At 43.0% G+C, this 17,215-nt stretch overlaps 1 protein-coding gene across 8 annotated transcripts in view; it reads right to left on the reverse strand.

Annotated features, from left to right (window-relative positions):
• The window catches only part of LOC129827990 (LIM and calponin homology domains-containing protein 1-like), a 164,612-nt gene that overhangs the window by 89,364 nt on the left and 58,033 nt on the right, over positions 1-17,215 (reverse strand). For all 8 annotated transcript variants that reach the window (XM_055889368.1, XM_055889369.1, XM_055889364.1 and 5 more), the window contains exons 2-3: positions 4,228-4,298; positions 272-341 (exon numbers count right to left, since the gene is read on the reverse strand). In XM_055889368.1, coding sequence (XP_055745343.1) covers positions 272-341; positions 4,228-4,298 — 141 coding nt within the window. The remainder of the gene's footprint in view (positions 1-271; positions 342-4,227; positions 4,299-17,215) is intronic.

Below are 17,215 nucleotides of genomic sequence, written 5' to 3' on the forward strand. Positions count from 1 at the left end.
CTGTACTGTATATCTGTGCATAACTTAATGTGCAGAACAGACTGTACTATATTCCGAAAGGAATATAGGTATAGTGAGAGGAAGGGGGAGATGGATGGAGGGAGGAGGACTTGGAGGATAGGGAAAGTAAATGTAGGGAGGAAAGGGGGGATAGGTGGTTGAAAAGAGAGGAAGGGAGGAGAGGGGGAGTCATTAGAGGGAGGAGAAGAATGGAAGGAGAGGAAGATAGAAGGGGAGAGGAATGGCTGGATGGTAGAAGGAGAGAACTCACCAGGCCAGCGATGGGAGTGGGTAATCTGTTGATTTTCTTCACCACGCTAGGTTTGATGGAGCTCAGCAACCTGAGGGGAGGAGAGAGAGAAAAGATAGGTAGAGATAACATTTCTACAGCTTTATCCATGGAATATAGATAACATCTTTAAAAAAAAAAACGAAATGTACACCCAACTTAAAAAAACATAAAAAAAGTAATATATAATATCCAATCAGGTGCAGGACAGAATCAGATGCACAAAAGACAACGTTTCAATCCAAGTTGGATCTTCATCAGGTCATGAAAAGACAAGTTAAAAAAAGAAAGAGTAAATGAAAGAAGGAATCCTATGTGGCTGTGTTGGCAGGTTAGTGGTGACACTGGCTCTAAATCAGTTGGAAGGACTCAAGGACACACAGAAAGGCCTTGAGACTTTAATACACCCACAAACACACAGGCATACACACACACACACACACACACACACACACACACACACACACAAACAAATGCAAACACGTGGTGCACGATCATACTCCATCTCAGTGTGCCTCTAGTGTATCCAGTCATGTGTTGTTCCTGAGGAAGTGGGCATGAGTGGTTGGGATAATGTTGTCAGGTCATGGATCACAACACATTACAAAAACACACACAGACAGAGTACTGTGGCTATAATACATTACTGTACACACACACTTCTATGAACCACGACATCTTTCAAAGACATGGGAAGACATGGGACCCCCCTTTTGAAGTCTATCCACCACCCCTCTCTACTGAAGGCGACCTACTCAAAAACAAAACATGAGAAAAAAAATTGAGGTGAGGGTGTCAAAGCCAAACAGATAATTTCCTTGCGGTCCAACCCTTCCCTTGTTTAGAGAGTGCACAAGGTCCACAGGGGACATTCTCCAACTTCCTCCCGAGGTGCAATGTTTTTTTAGAACAATTCAGAAGGCATGTTCTCGTCTTATCTGATCCTAGGTCTGTTCCTAAGTCCAGTTGTTGATGTTCCACCTGAGGAATGTACAAGAGTTCCCCCTATCTGATTCCAGACCTGTTACTACAGTACATCCTGTTATTGTGGAATACACTACAAGATTCTCCACTTTTCCTCGTATTATCTGATCCCGGACCTGCTCCTGAGTTCTGTTATTGCTGTTCCACATGAGGAATGTACTTCAAAGTTCATCCTTTGTTCGTCATCAAAGCCAGAGCCAATAATCGTCTCGTGATAACAATCTCTAAGGTTATGTTATGATACACCTGGATGGCAATGTGATTCTACCTCAAACGCTGAGTGGAAAAGTGGAGAGGTTGAGTTGTAGATGGATGGCTGCTGATGGCGAGATATGGAAAGGACTAGGTGTATGGTTGTAAGGGAGCCTCTGGTTGTTGACAAAGGGGTTTTACGCTCGAGAAACGGGAGAAATAGTATTTTTCTGTGATAGGGGTTATTGATAATATGGTAAGATAAAAGCTGATTATTCAATGGCTGTAGGGCTGGGCGATATGACCATAACCTCATATCCCGATATAGGTAATTTCATATCCCGATAACGATACATATCACGATACAGCACATTTTCCGTAAATTCAATGAATAAATAGTTTATATAAAATGACCACATGTAAAGGCCTATTTCTTATTACATTTTGAATTATACTCAACAAATAAAAGGTACTTACTCACATTTGATTATTTCTCCTTTAATTTAGAACCTTTGTGCACATTTTCAATTAAGCATGTAACAAAATATAAAATATGAATGTAATAAAATCTAAAAAAGGTAAATAGAAAATACTTCACCCATAGCTGCAAACAAAACAAATAGGCCTAAAATGTGAATATGGTCTAAAATATCCCAACCAAACATGCTCTTTAATAGTAGAACTGTTTTGAATTGTAGAAGCAAACAAATGAATACAGGCCTAACAAATATTGGTTTATACCAAATGTAAACATGGAACACTTTCAAGTTTCAACTATAGCAGCAAAATAAGGCTCCCAAATAAATCTATCAAATATAACAAGTAAACAAAACACTCCTTCAAGTTTGAATTGTAGCATTATATGAAAACAACCAAAGTGCTACAAACAAATCTTTTTTGGGGGGGGGGGGGGGGTCTCATCCCTAGACTCTCTCCGTACTGTTTCACATGATTCTTGCGTGGGTGGTAAAAGAGACTCGTGGTGTTTGAGCCTGACCGGCCTGCGGCAGAGGAAGGTTTTCTGGTCCCTGTCAGACTTTTCATAGCCAAACCACGTCCATGTGACCGAAGTAGCCCCTCTTTTAGGTACGAGCTCCGTGTCTCCCGTGCTCTGTGTCACGTTCACTCTCCTCCATGTATGTTTGTGTTGCAGATTTCCTTCCACACGTGCTGCAAAGCGTCGTCCAACTGGCGAAAAGTATTGCCGTAAAGAGTGCGATTTGCGACACAACGAAATAAACGATAGAGCATAATATGAAACGATAGACGTTTTTTTCTATCGTCACACGATACATATCGTCATATCGCCCAGCCCTAATGGCAGTGTCACAGTTCTGCATGGATCTCCATGAAAATAAATGTTTATTTGGCCTCGAATGCGTGCAATGTTTTTAATATGATCAATTCGATAATTACTGTTATCCCGCACACACACACGCACGCACGCACACACACACACACACACACACACACACACACACACACACACACACACACACACACACACACACACACACACACACACACACACACACACACACACACACACACACACACACACACAGACACACACACACACACACACACACACACACACACACACACACACACACACACACACACACACACACACACACACACACACACGCACGGCAGAGACACACAATTCACATTTGAAGACTGCCTGTCACCCGCCTAAGATTACCAATCTGTTGGAGTTGACCGCAGGGAAGCACCTCAAGCCCCTTCATAGTCTCCAGAAGGGTTGTACTATGTCCCTCGGGTGTCTGTGAATTGCACTACACGAACAGACTCCACACCACTGGAACTCAGAGGGAAGGCCGAGACCTATAAATCTCCTAGATTTACTCCACAGCTGAAAAGAACAGGACAGGGACTGTAAAGTAAAGTATGTTATGTCCACAGGATGAGGAACATGTCTGAAGGGAAGGGGGGGGTTGGGGGGGGGGGGGGGGTAGAGACTATAGCCATAACACAGGTGTTCGCACAATGTGAAGTATGTAGCTGACACTTTTATCACAGGCTGGGTGGGAGGATGCATGTGATTTATACACTACGGGAAAAGGGTTGAGGACTCAACGAGTAGTTTACTGTAGTTATTTATTTGTTGATTTACCGTATCTCTCTTAATAAAATGTTTTGAGTAGATGCAATGGGGATTAAATAACTCCGGACCAATGTCTTTTGACTTGGTTTATTTCAAATATTTTGGGGTAACAAATTCTGTGTTAAGCCCAAGTCACTCAACTCAAACTGTCGGTCGATAGCCCTAACATATATAGCCAATATTATAAAATGTGCACGTAATGTACAGTTAGCCTGGCCAACAAAGTCAAACTCTGTTATTTACTGCTGCTCTTTAATTAACGTTATTTGTTATACTGATCTCTTTTTTTTGTGGTATTTTCTTAAAACGGCATTGTTGGTTAAGGGCTTGTAGGTACACGTTTCACTGTAGGGTCTACACCTGTTTAATTTGACGCATGTGGCAAACACCATTTGATTTGATTTGATTGCCCCAGTTGAGCGTGTCATTTATTTCCCTCACTACTGCACCACGCGGTGGTGGCATGCCAGGCTACTACTGTACAGTATAATCTGTGCATAAAGTCCTTTGAGCACTTAGAAAAATTGCCCTAGAAATGCAACACTTATTGTGCCGGGCCACAGGGGGAAACGTATCTGAGGAAACGTATCCTACAGTAACGTGAAGGAGTTGCAAAAGACGGGGGGGCACTTACTCGCACAGCAGGATCCCATTCTCCAGGCCTCCCCTGAAGTCCTTGTCACCGAAGCATCTGCCTGTGACCGCCTGTCGATCAAAAAGAATAAACAAAGATGGCGTCAGTTCCCTTGTTCGTATTCCTCATTGCTACTTCAACCTTTTCGGTGCTGTGGTGTCAGTCAGAAGTCATGTGCAACAGCTATTCCTTTTCCTCTTTCTCAGTGTACCACCGCCTTTTCTCTTTCAAAAACACCAGTCTTTCCTTAGTTGAAGATAAATAACTAGAAAATGCTATGTTTTTTAAAAACATTTAGCTGCTTCAGTAGCACATGAAGAAGCACGGCCCGGCCGAAGCGGATTAAAGGGAGTGTACAGTAAACATCCCACGTCAAACTGTACATCATCGTCCACTAACCAAAAACCCCTCTGCGGGGAAAAACAACACAATAACCTTTGTTCCTGGCGCTTAAAGCTTTTCCTCCACAAACCTCCAGATAAAACCGCCAGAGAGAAGAGGAAGAGAACGAGGAACTGAGTGTATTCGGTAACGCTTGCTAGTTCACAGCGCTAGCTGACAAGCGGTACGCTAACAAGCTTGACATAAGCTGCCATCATCCCCACAAAATCGCTCTCTGGGGCTGCTCCAGGCCACTAATTGGTTGTGACATAAGAGATTAATCTCTACTAGTGGTTCAGTGGTCTCTTGGTGGGGGTAAGCTATACGTTTGCATGCTATTGCTGGACTAAGTCTACATTTGTCACTGTATAGGCTAGGCCTAACCTAGCCTATACATCCAAATAGGAGATTTGGATGTATAGGCTAGGCTGTATTGTTCAAATGTACATTTGTTATTTTCAGTCTTAACTGAAACACATTTTTGTAGCATCCAAAGATGACAGTATGCTTATATACTTCGGACTGGTATCAGGTTTCAAGCAGAGTAACACTTAGAGAAAGCATTGTCTAATGTCAGCACACTAGCGAATACAACTTACGATGGAAACCTCAGCAAGTTAGAGTACCTTTTCACCTCTTGACCCTTCAAGGTTCCTTGACCTCTAACCTGGAAGGTTATGTGTACAGAAGGACATCCTCCTCACACACATCCAAATCCTGCCAAACACAATGTTTACAAGACAGGAACACACACACACACACACACACACACACACACACACACACACACACACACACACACACACACACACACACACACACACACACACACACACACACACACACATACACACACACACACACACACACACACACACAGTACCAAACTAATTACAACCGTTTTGCTCAAATATCAGCAGTAGTTACTTAAATAATCTCTCCTCACTCAAAAACCCCCTCTAACCTCCCCGCTGTCAGACTTGTAAGTGCAAGACAAAGTTAAAAGTCATTCATTTTCACATAGCAAAGAATAGCCATTTAAAAAGTAGACCTCTTCGGATCGTTCATTTGGAAGCCAAAACAATTACGGGATTAAATTCCCTGACTGGTCCAGTTACATTTATTAGTACAGCTGTGGACAAAGTGTGGGGAATGGGGATATACAACAACTGGCTTGCTGGCTGGGGTGTGCATTTCTGTCAGTTCTTTGGCTCATTTGGACTTGGACGGTGTACAAAATAAATGGACTGCTGTATGTCAGTGAGTAGGCCAAAATGTTGATCTGTGTTGGGTGGTGGGTAAAACAAGCCCTACCACCTGGTGTGTGTGTGTGTGTGTGTGTGTGTGTGTGTGTGTGTGTGTGTGTGTGTGTGTGTGTGTGTGTGTGTGTGTGTGTGTGTGTGTGTGTGTGTGTGTGTGTGTGTGTTACAGATCTGGCTAGTGTGCTGACGTTGGGGCCATTCACTACTACTATTCATACGGTGGGTGAGAATTGTGAACCCGGCATTGTCTGCCCATTGACTACAAAAGTGATGAGAGACGACATTCTTTTGGGAGGTCTGTGTCACCGTGTGAGGTCCAATCGTCCAAACATTAACCTGTCAGAAAGCATATGGTCCAAATTATGAGCGTCATTTTTAATTGCTGTATAGTTTTCAGTGTATAATAATACAGTGCAATGTAGACTAATACAGTGTCAGACTCAAAAGTAAAGTATCAGCCTAGATGTGCTGAATACAGCAGAATATTTCACTCTAGTGACGATGACCTTGATATATCAACGCATGATATATTTCCCAGCTAAAATTGAGGATAACGGCAATGTCTACAAGGCTTGAATAATGGCTTATGTCAACCTGGTGTCCACTGATTCACCCGATGTGGACTCGAGGCGTAGAGGGCATCGGCAGATAGCTGTGTTTCCTCAACTGAACAGGGCTGGGGATACAGTATGACATCTGGTTATTTTTACTACACAGAAAGAGCTGCAATGTACTGTAGCAGAGGGACAAAACTGCACACACTCATTCAAGCAGTCGGTTTCAGGCAAACTGACCCACAGCAGTTGTGTTTCACTAAAGACTCATTCTTTTGAAGGAAACTGGGAAGCTCGAAATATGACGACGATACACGGCTTCACGTACAACTACGAAGTAAATAACCAACCGAGCTCAATACAAGCGCCTCGAGCCACAGCCACAAAATGCACTGCCCTTGAGGTTACGTCCATAAACCTGCATTACGTCTACCTGGTCTGGAGGCTGGCTATAACGCCGCCTGCGATTGGCCAATTGGACGTCTGGGCTCAGAATATTGAGGGGCCCTGTTTTTCTCCTTGCCTGGCCCCTCTTTGGCAGCCACTGTAATTGTTAAAGACCCTGTAATTCCTGCACGTCTGCTTGTCTCATACGAGCTGCCTAGACACACAGACAACACAGAGACCCGCTAAGGACGAAAGGAAGCTGGTAGAACTCGCGCAAGCCTTTGGCCCACCACCACACCCAGGCTTACCTCATCATAGAGTTTTCTGGCTGAGGGGCTGATCGCTAAAGCAGGCCCGTCCTGGCTAATATAGCCCCTCTGGGACTTGTATCAGGAAGCTATAGTCTAACATGGCAGTAAAAGCTGAATTAGTTCCTAGCACACCAAGGGAGGGTCCTTAGACTGGAGCTTTACTGTACTGTGACAGGTTCAATTGAATAAACACACAGCTCCCTGAGTAAAAATGGCCTTGGGGTCAAGCGCCCAGGAGAGTTTGACCCCAAAGTCTAATTGACCCTTTAGTCTAGTTCAAAGTTGAAAACCTTTCAATCCAGTTCAAAAGCCCTTTTAGCCTTGTTCGATAAATGGATCCATATTACAAATGGCCTATAATTACCTCTCATTTAGACAGAAACCTAGATAGAAACTAAGTAATGAAGAGTCATTCTGACCAAGCGATCAAGGTCACAGCCAGTGTCCCCACACAGTGAAGTTGCTGGTAAATTCTGGACCAAACGTTTCAAAACAGCGGGGTCATCTGAGGGTGCTCAATTAGACTGTGGAATGTGTCGCCTTTGTTTCCTCCAGCGGAATGCGGCCTGAGGCTTGTTGTCCACAACGCTTGGCTGCATTGTTCCGCAAACAATCATGACAAAAAGAAATCGTATGTTCCATCCCCATGGACATCTTTACTGACCAAACAGAATCAGTTCTTATGGCTTTGTATCCAAGTGTAACAGTCTCAGCACTTTCTCGTGCTTGCAGAGAGGAAGGCTCCATTGGAGAAAAACCGCATGGACATACTTTTAAAGTAAGCAAAAGCAAAGCTCTGTTCATTTTCTGAGCAAGGAAACCATGGCAAAAAGACTCTGAAGAGTAAATTGACAAAGGCCTTGTTCCACTTTGATGACTTCAAGTGTCCTAGATCTGAAGTCTTGGAAATCTGATCCACCGAAGGAGAAGCAGTTTGTAACCATTTGTTACTTCTGAAGAACTGTCCGGTCCGCTTGTTCAAGCCAAGCACAGGGAACGAGCAATGAAAGATGAGACATTGCTTGCTTTCCATCCTGGCTAATCAAATCGACAATTGCTCATACAATATCAAATCGAGTCCAGGAGAAACTAAGTTGCGTAACAAATTGGAATCTGAGGCCCTTATCAAAAAAGACAAGGTACTGTATATTACTATACCTGCATGTTCAAATCCAGTGAATAAGACATCCAAACTAGACAAAGGGTCGGAAACTTTCTGGTAAATTTCCTGAATTTTTCCTGAAATTATACATGGGAAGTTAAGCCCGGGAATTTGAAGAATTATAAATTAGCTTATAACAATTAACCTTTTTAGTGGGATACACACAAGGCAAGTCTAGGTCTTGTGGCATATTTTGGTTAAACTATCCACAATTCAATGGAATTGCAACCCTCTGCATGCACAGTGCAGTCTTCCATCACATGTACAGCTGATTCTCAAGATCTTGCACACTAATGAGATGCTATTGAGCTCACACTACTACACTGTCTGTGCCAAGGACTACATGCTTTCTGGTAAGTTTTGATTACAATACTGGGTGGGGTGAAAATATTTTATCACATACATGATTGTTTTTTAACTAGTAAATAGTAGCCTACAGCAAAGTGTGTTTAAATCATTTCAAACTTGTTAACAATTTTTGGCGTGCAAGCCCGACGTCGGTACATTTATGACAACAGCCACTTCAAGTGCAGGGCGCGAAATTCAAAATATATTTTTTTTAAATATTTAACTTTCACACATTAACAAGTCCAATACAGCATATGAAAGGTACACATCTCGTGAATCCAGCCAACATGTCCGATTTTTTAAATGTTTTACAGGGAAGCCAAAATATGTAAATCTATTAGCTAACCACGTTAGCAAAAGACTCCACTTTTATTACTCCATCAGTTTTTGACTCCATCAGAAGCTATCACAAATTCGGCCAAATAAAGATATAAATAGCCACTAACCAAGAACAAACCTCATCAGATGACAGTCTGATAACATATTTATTGTATAGCATATGTTTTTTTCGAAAAATGTGCATATTTCAGGTATAAATCATAGTTTACATTGCAGCTACAGTCAGAAATTGCACCGAAAGCAGACAGAAAAATTACAGACACCAACGGCAAATAACTAAATATTCATCATAAAACATTTCTGAAAAATACATAGTGTACAGCAATTGAAAGACTGGCATCTTGTGATTCCAGACAATATTTCCGATTTATCAAGTGTTTTACAGCGAAAACACAATATAGCGTTATATTAGCGTAGCCACAATAGCAAGAAACACTTGGGCGCCAACGACCAGTTCACATACACGACAGATATTAGAAATAGCATCATAAAATGTTTCTTACTTTTGGTGATCTTCCGTCAGAATGTTGGACAAGGTGTCCTTTGTCCAGAACAGTCGTTGTTTGGATCTGGAACGGCAAATTTCCCTCTTGATTTAGCATGGGCACTTGCCAAGTGGCACAGATCTCTCCAACGTCAACAAAGTCAGAGAACAGAACACGGCAAAACTCCCGAAAAAATTTAAATAATCTGATTAAACTATATTGAAAAAACATACTTTACGATGATATGGTCACATGTATCAAATAAAATCTAAACAGAAGGCAAATCCATGTCCTCTTTCGCGCGCTCCAGAAACAGGAAATGGACGGTCACGTCATACAAAGAGCTTTAATTCCACCTCAGACCAAGATAGACACGAAATTTCTTCTCTCACCGCCTCTTGACAACCAGGGGAAGGTGATGAAGTGTACGTAGACTCTTACGTTCATTGCCCATGTATAGGCATGAGGTTGAACACAGCATCGATTTCTGACATTCCACTTCCTGGTCAGGAAATGTGCTGCAGAAGGAGTTCTGTTTCACTTAGAAACTAGAGAGTGTTTTCTATCCAATAGTAATAATAATATGCATATTGTACGAGCAAGAATTGAGTACGAGGCCGTTTGAAATGGGCACGATTTAACTGGCTACTCAATACTGCCCCTTGCAGCCATAAGAAGTTAATGTCACGCCCTGACCATAGAGAGCCCTTATTTTCTATGGTAGAGTAGGTCAGGGCCTGACTGGGGGTTAGTCTAGTTTAGATTTTCTATGTGGGGTTCTAGTTGTGTTTTCTATGTTGGTGTTTGGTATGATTCCCAATTAGAGGCAGCTGGCTATCGTTGTCTCTAATTGGGGGATCATATTTAGGTAGCCTTTTTTCCACCTGTGTTTTTTGGGAGATTGTTTATGGGTAGTTGTATGTCAGCACTCCATTGTCGTCACGTTTCGTTATTCGTTATTCTTTATTGTTTTGTGTGTTTCACTAAATAAAGATGTGGAACCCAGATCACGCTGCACGTTGGTCCGAGTATGCTTCAAACGATCGTGACAGTTAACAATTTCTGCTAGTTAGTTTTTGCTACCATGTGGGTTTTAGCTTGCTTGAGCCTGCTAACTAATGAGTGTTAATTCACCTGTTCATTTAAAAACATGTATCTTACAAAGGAGGTGTTTAATCCAACTGCTTAAAAATGTATCTGTACATGGAATTGTGTTTGGGTTTTATTACTCATTTCCCCTCATCTTTTCTCCTTCTAATCTTTACAGTAATCCCTCGTTTATCGCGGGGGTTACGTTCCGAAAATGACCCGCGATAAGTGAAATCCGCGAAATAGAATTTTTTTTTTTTTTTTTACAATTAGCAACTATTACATGTATTCAAATACAGTGACTCACGTGTAGGCCGTTTCACTGCTCTTCAGAGCGTTTCGTCGACATTATGGGTTTAGGAGATGTTCGAAATTACAAGATAATTTGGCCAACTTAATGTAAATTTGCCAAGCTGTTTTATGTACGTACACATAACTGCACGAGACGACAAAATGATAGCACAATTCGTAGCATGTTTTGATACAAGAAGCGGGAGTGAGTTTTTAGCGAATCAGAATGCAGAGCACAATGCACCAAAAAAATAAATAAAATGCATTATGAAAATCCGCGAAATAGCGAATCCGCGATAAGTGAACCGCGAAGTGGCGAGGGATCACTGTACAGGAAAATGCCATGGGCACTATCTGATGCGTGGAGACATTTCACTGCAGCTAATGTAGAAGGAAAAGCTGAGTACATTTGCAAATACTGTGCCAAATCATATGTGAAGAATGCAACAAAGATGCAGAATCATCTGGCCAAGTGCATAAAGTTGATGATGAATGATGAATCAGACACCTTATCGATAGCAACAGCTCATGGTGCCCCTGGAATCAGATTTTGTTTTGACTCAATGGAGGAACGTAGTCAGAGAAATGCTTTTGAATGTCCTAAGGGAGAGGTGCGAGGAGCCTAAGGGAGAGGTGCGCGTAGTAGGCACTAGATCTCCAGTGCTTACCCACAGCCCGGTTCAACCTGTACCTGCACTCTGGAGGGTCCGGGCTAAAGTAGTTATCCAGCCTGGGGGAGTGGTGCCAAGGCTGCGCACCAGAGCTCCAGTGCACCCCACAGCCCGGTCCTTCAGGTGCCTCCTCCTAACAACAAGCCTCCTGTAGGTCTCCCCAGCCTGGTGGGCCCTGTGGCAGCCCCATGCACCAGGCTGTCTCTCCGTCTCCTCCCTACAGAGCTGCCCTTCTGTCCAGCGCTGCCTGAGCTGCCCGTCTGTCCAGCGCCACCTGAGCTGCCCGTCTGTCCAGCGCCGCCTGAGCTGCCCGTCTGTCCAGCGCCGCCTGAGCTGCCCGTCTGTCCAGCGCCGCCTGAGCTGCCCGAGCCGTCAGTCAGCCAGGAGCTGCCCGAGCCGTCAGTCAGCCAGGAGCTGCCAGAGCTGTCAGTCAGCCAGGAGCTGCCAGAGCCATCAGTCAGCCAGGAGCTGCCAGAGCCGCCTGTCACGCCGGCGATGCCGGAATCGCCCGTCCATTTGCGACCCATGGCTAGGGTCCCCAGTCGGAGGTCGGCGGCAAGAACCGCCGCTCGTAAGAGGCCACGGGGGCGGTTGAGGCGGACAAAAACTATGGTGAAGTGGGGTCCACGTCCCGTCCACGTCCACGCCCACCCAGACCCTCCCCTATAGGTTTAGGTTTTGCGGCCGGAGTCCGCACCTTTGGGGGGGGGGGGGGTACTGTCACGTTCTGACCTTTATTTCCTTTGTTTTGTCTTTATTTAGTATGGTCAGGGCGTGAGTTGGGGTGGGCAGTCTATGCGTGTTTTTCTATGTTGGGGTTTTGTGTTCGGCCTGGTATGATTCTCAATCAGAGGCAGCTGTCAATCGTTGTCCCTGATTGAGAATCATACTTAGGTAGCCTGGGTTTCACTTTTGGTTTGTGGGTGTTTGTTTCCTGTGTCTGTGTGTATATCACCAGACAGGACTGTTTCATTTCGGTTTATTCTCGTTTATCGTTATTTTGTTGTTTTGTTCGAGTATTTCGGTTTTCATTAAAAGGAATATGAATACTCACCATGCTGCAGTTTGGTCCTCCTCTCATTCTCCTAACGACGAGCGTTACAGTATGACAGCTAAAGAAATGGAGAAAACACCTGTCTCCGGATTATATCTACAAACTAAGGGCATCTTCAAACATCCGTGACAGGGAGTCCATCATGCAATATGGTAGACCAATACAAACTCATCTCTTGGCATGTCCAGCCCACTCATCATCTCAGCCAATCCTGGCTAGTGGGAAGGTTGCTGACTTTTTCTGTGGCTTAAAAAACAAAGCTCATAATTTAACAATTGTATTTATATTTACAGATGGCATACAAGTTTGTTATTAAGGCACATGAAAGTTCATATGTTTCAGAAGGCCTTTCTGCCCAAAAAATATTTTTACGGATGGACTCCAATCAAGTTGTAGAAACATCTCAAAAATGATCAATGGAAACAGGATGCACCTGAGCTCAATTCCGAGTCTTATCGCAAAAGGTCTGAAAACGTATGGAAATGTGATATTTAAGTTATTATTTTTAATACATTTGCAAAAATAAAAAAATAAAAATGTTTTTGGTTTGTCATTATGGAGTATTGTGTGTAGATTGAGGGGGTGGGGACTATTTCATCCATTTTAGAATAAGGCTGTAACACAAGAAAATGTGGAATAAGTGAAGAGGTATGAATACTTTCTCAAGGCACTGTAGACATTGTGGTATAAAATAGATATAAAAATAAGGTATAAATAAATAAGGTAAATAAAAATAAGGTATTAAAATAGTAGAAAATTGAGTGATACCACTACAACAATAATACAGCCATTTACAACTTGCACGGCAGGAGGAACTAAATCACATTTTTGTTGACATGACAAAACAAAGCACAACTACGCAAATGTTGTGACTGCCACGTTTTACCAAGATACAGCTATGAGAAAAATCTCTGGGCCCCTCTCAAACCATCCCTGTCCCTTAACCCAGAGAGAAATGTACAATATGTATGAAAATAAACACACCCAAGGACTCAATCATCTGTGCATTGTGTATCATCAGTTTGTAGGAATTCTATGCGTGGGGTCCTCTATTATTTCTTAGGGTTTGTCTAACTATTTGAGGCTTCAACAGTTCAGCCAAAGGTCATGACAGGGATCCGTCCAGGAACCTTCATTCAAACCTTTTCACGCGCTGCCACTGCTGCTATTCTCAAAGGAAACCAATTGGCTCTGGATTTCTAGTGGCTAGCCCCATCTATTGTGACTATGGGCTGGATACCCTGGGGCTTGGCACATTGGGGGATATATTATAGACTGGGGTGGGAGGGAGGTTTGGGGTTCAATGTCACAGTTAGTGGCTGTGCTTGCTGACACCACTGTGGGTAACTCAGGGGGCAGCTGTTAAAACTTTAAGGAGGCTTTGCAGCACTGCAGAGGGTGAGAACACGATGAAACGTCTCTGCCACTGCTGCCCTCCTCTACAGTCCCAAAAGCTGTTGGCAGCTGGAGGATTCTGGCCTACTTTCTGCTTTTAGCACTAGCCCAGTGTGCTATTCTTTTCTATTAAGGACTCGGCCTACGGAGTGGGAGGAAGAGGGGGATGAGGAGGGGGAGGTGGAGAAGAGCCTCGTTTGGTAGTAGAAATGCATGACCTTGGGCAAGAATTGGTTAACATTTCCATCAGGTTCCTCGATATCTCGTTTTTTTTTTGTTGCAAAAAGTCATCAACATACATTTTAACCCAAAGTTCAACCACTAATCAACGAAAGGGTCACAGGGTCACAAATCAACAAAATGATATTTTCACAACTGATCGACAGCTAGGAAAAACGTGACTGCAAAATTATTAGTTCCAAAGAGCGTGATTCAGAGCAGCAAAACGTCCATACTTATTTAACCAGAACACTGTTCAAATGCCTGTGGTCAAATTTTTCAAATGTCAACGAAGTTTAATTCCTTCCGTCCGAGTCCTCGGAAACTATTGGCCATGCCACCTGTCAAGGAGTGAATTTCTATAAAATAAAAAAAATGAAGAACCTTTTCCCCCACGGCATTATGATATTTACCCTGTTCTCTCTCCCTTCCTATGTCGCAAGGCTAGCAGCTTAGCATAAGCGTGGGGTGAACAGGAATGAGCTACAATATACTGTCGTCATATTCACCCCTATGGTGTAGGAAGAGGAGAGAAGCTAGAGCATCTGGAGAGAATGTGTAGGACTGTAAAACAGAAAGAAAAATCCCCTGTCTACTTTGGAACATTGGGGTTCATCGATGTGATCTTGGCAGAGGTTGTATCAACCTGGTCCTCAGACTTGCTGCATACAGATCTATACAGTAAATCACCCGAGTGGAGGTCAAAAGTATTTAGAGGCTGACATCCAATAGATACAAGCTCATGGATATACAGTGATACAGATGTGAACGCTTGGGACAGGAATACTTGCTTGACAGCACTGAGCTGTGCAAAAAAATCTAATAAAAAATAACATAAGCTTCAGAATTGCGACATATTCATGTCTTAACTTTTCTTTTACGATGTCCTCGAGAGTGCAGAAACACACAGTCTATAGCCTACATCTACATTAGCCTTGCAACACTGCATATACATCTCCCTTTTTTGGCGAAACTTGAGCGGCAGTCAGCTCTGAGGAAATGCCAGGGGTTTAAATCAACTAAACCACAACATGGGCTTGCCAGAGGCAGAACAAAAGCCTTTTGTGAGGAGGGATCATCACAGGTAATGACAGTTAATGGAGCACAATTACTACGGTATTACACAGTTGGAATCAACACTAGACCACAGCAAAGTCAAAACACAGTCCGTAAATCCCTCACCAAGACACACCATTAGAAGGCTTACCGTGAAAAACCACAGCTACTGATTGAGGAAATGATGGTTGTGTTTATTTGATTGCGGGCAATTTATCCCTGCCTTATGATAGATAGTCATATTTTCTACTGTATACTGCGCCACTGTTTGTCAATGTTATGTCATGAAAGGATGCTGTGCTAGAAGGACCACACACACACACCCACACACACATATGTCAATAGCTACTGTACCTCTCCATGCAAAAGCGCAACTAAACTTGAAATATGTGAGGATATGTTTTCACTAAGAAGCAGTTATAAGGGGTAGATGCATGCAAGGGACAGAATGTTGCACAATAGACTAGAGTTGAGTGGCACCAGCTTGCTTCTCTCGTTACACCGTGACCACATGAGCTATATCGTGTAACACTCGAATACCTTGATTTATATAGTGTTTTATGTGGACATCACAACTGTAGAAAGAGACAAATAGATCAACAGGGTAGAGCCTGCGATATTACTAAAGTAGCTAAATGGAGGAAAAACATGTAGTACCATGGCATAATAAATCAATAGTAAGCGTACGAATATGCCACATTTGTGTCCATCAGAGACAGTGGGCTCTATTTGAACAAATCTAACGCAAAGGTAAATCTTAGCGCTGGTGGTAGCGTTATAGGTTTGGGGTGTGTCCGACATATTCTTGCAATTTTCACAACCGGAATTATGGGCACAGAGGCAGTGGCATGAAAGGCCTAGGTTTTGATGAATACACTGTTCTAATTGAATTGCTTCAAAATGGAAATACAGTTGAAGTCGGAAGTTTACATACACCTTAGCCAAATACATTTAAACTCGGTTTTTCACAATTCCTGACATTTAATCCGTGTAAAAATTCCCTGTCTTAGGTCAGATAGGATCACCACTTTATTTTCAGAATGTGAAATGTCAGAATAATAGTAGAGAGAATTATATATTTCAGCTTTTATTTCTTTCATCACATTCCCAGTGGGTCAGAAGTTTACAAACACTCAATTAGTATTTGGTAGCATTGCCATTCAATTGTTTAACTTGGGTCAAATGTTTTGGGTAGCCTTCCACAATCTTTCCACAATAAGTTGGGTGAATTTTGGCCCATTCCTCCTGACAGAGCTGGTGAAACTGAGTCAGGTTTGTAGGCCTCCTTGCTTGCACACGCTTTTTCAGTTCTACCAACACATTTTCTATAGGATTGAGGTTAGGGCTTTGTGATGGCCACTTCAATTCCTTGACTTTGTTGTCCTTAAGCCATTTTGCCACAGCTTTGGAAGTATGGTTGGGGTCATTGGTCATTTGGAAGACCCATTTGCAACCAAGCTGACTGATGTCTTGAGATGTTGCTTCAGTATATCCACATAATTTTCCATCCTCATGATGCCATCTATTTTGTGAAGTGCACCAGTCCCTCCTCATGATGCCATCTATTTTGTGAAGTGCACCAGTCCCTCCTGCAGCAAAGCACCCCCACAACAGGATGCTGCCATCCCGTTCTTCACGGTTGGGATGGTGATCTTCGGCTTGCAAGCCTCCCTCTTTTTCTGATGGTCATTATGACCAAACAGTTCCATTTTTGTTTCATCAGACCAGAGGACATTGCTACAAAAAGTACGATCTTTGTCCCCATGTGCAGTTGCAAACCGTAGTCTGGCTTTTTTATGGCGGTTTTGGAGCCATGGCTTCTTCCTTGCTGAGTGGCCTTTCAGGTTATGTCGATATAGGGCTCGTTTTACTGTGGATATAGATACTTTTGTACCTGTTTCCTCCAGCATCTTCACAAGGTCCTTTGCTGTTGTTCTGGGATTGATTTATACTTTTCGCACCAAAGTACGTTCATCTCTAGGAG

This window comes from Salvelinus fontinalis, chromosome 29 (assembly GCF_029448725.1).
Source record: "Salvelinus fontinalis isolate EN_2023a chromosome 29, ASM2944872v1, whole genome shotgun sequence".
Lineage (NCBI taxonomy): Eukaryota > Metazoa > Chordata > Actinopteri > Salmoniformes > Salmonidae > Salvelinus > Salvelinus fontinalis.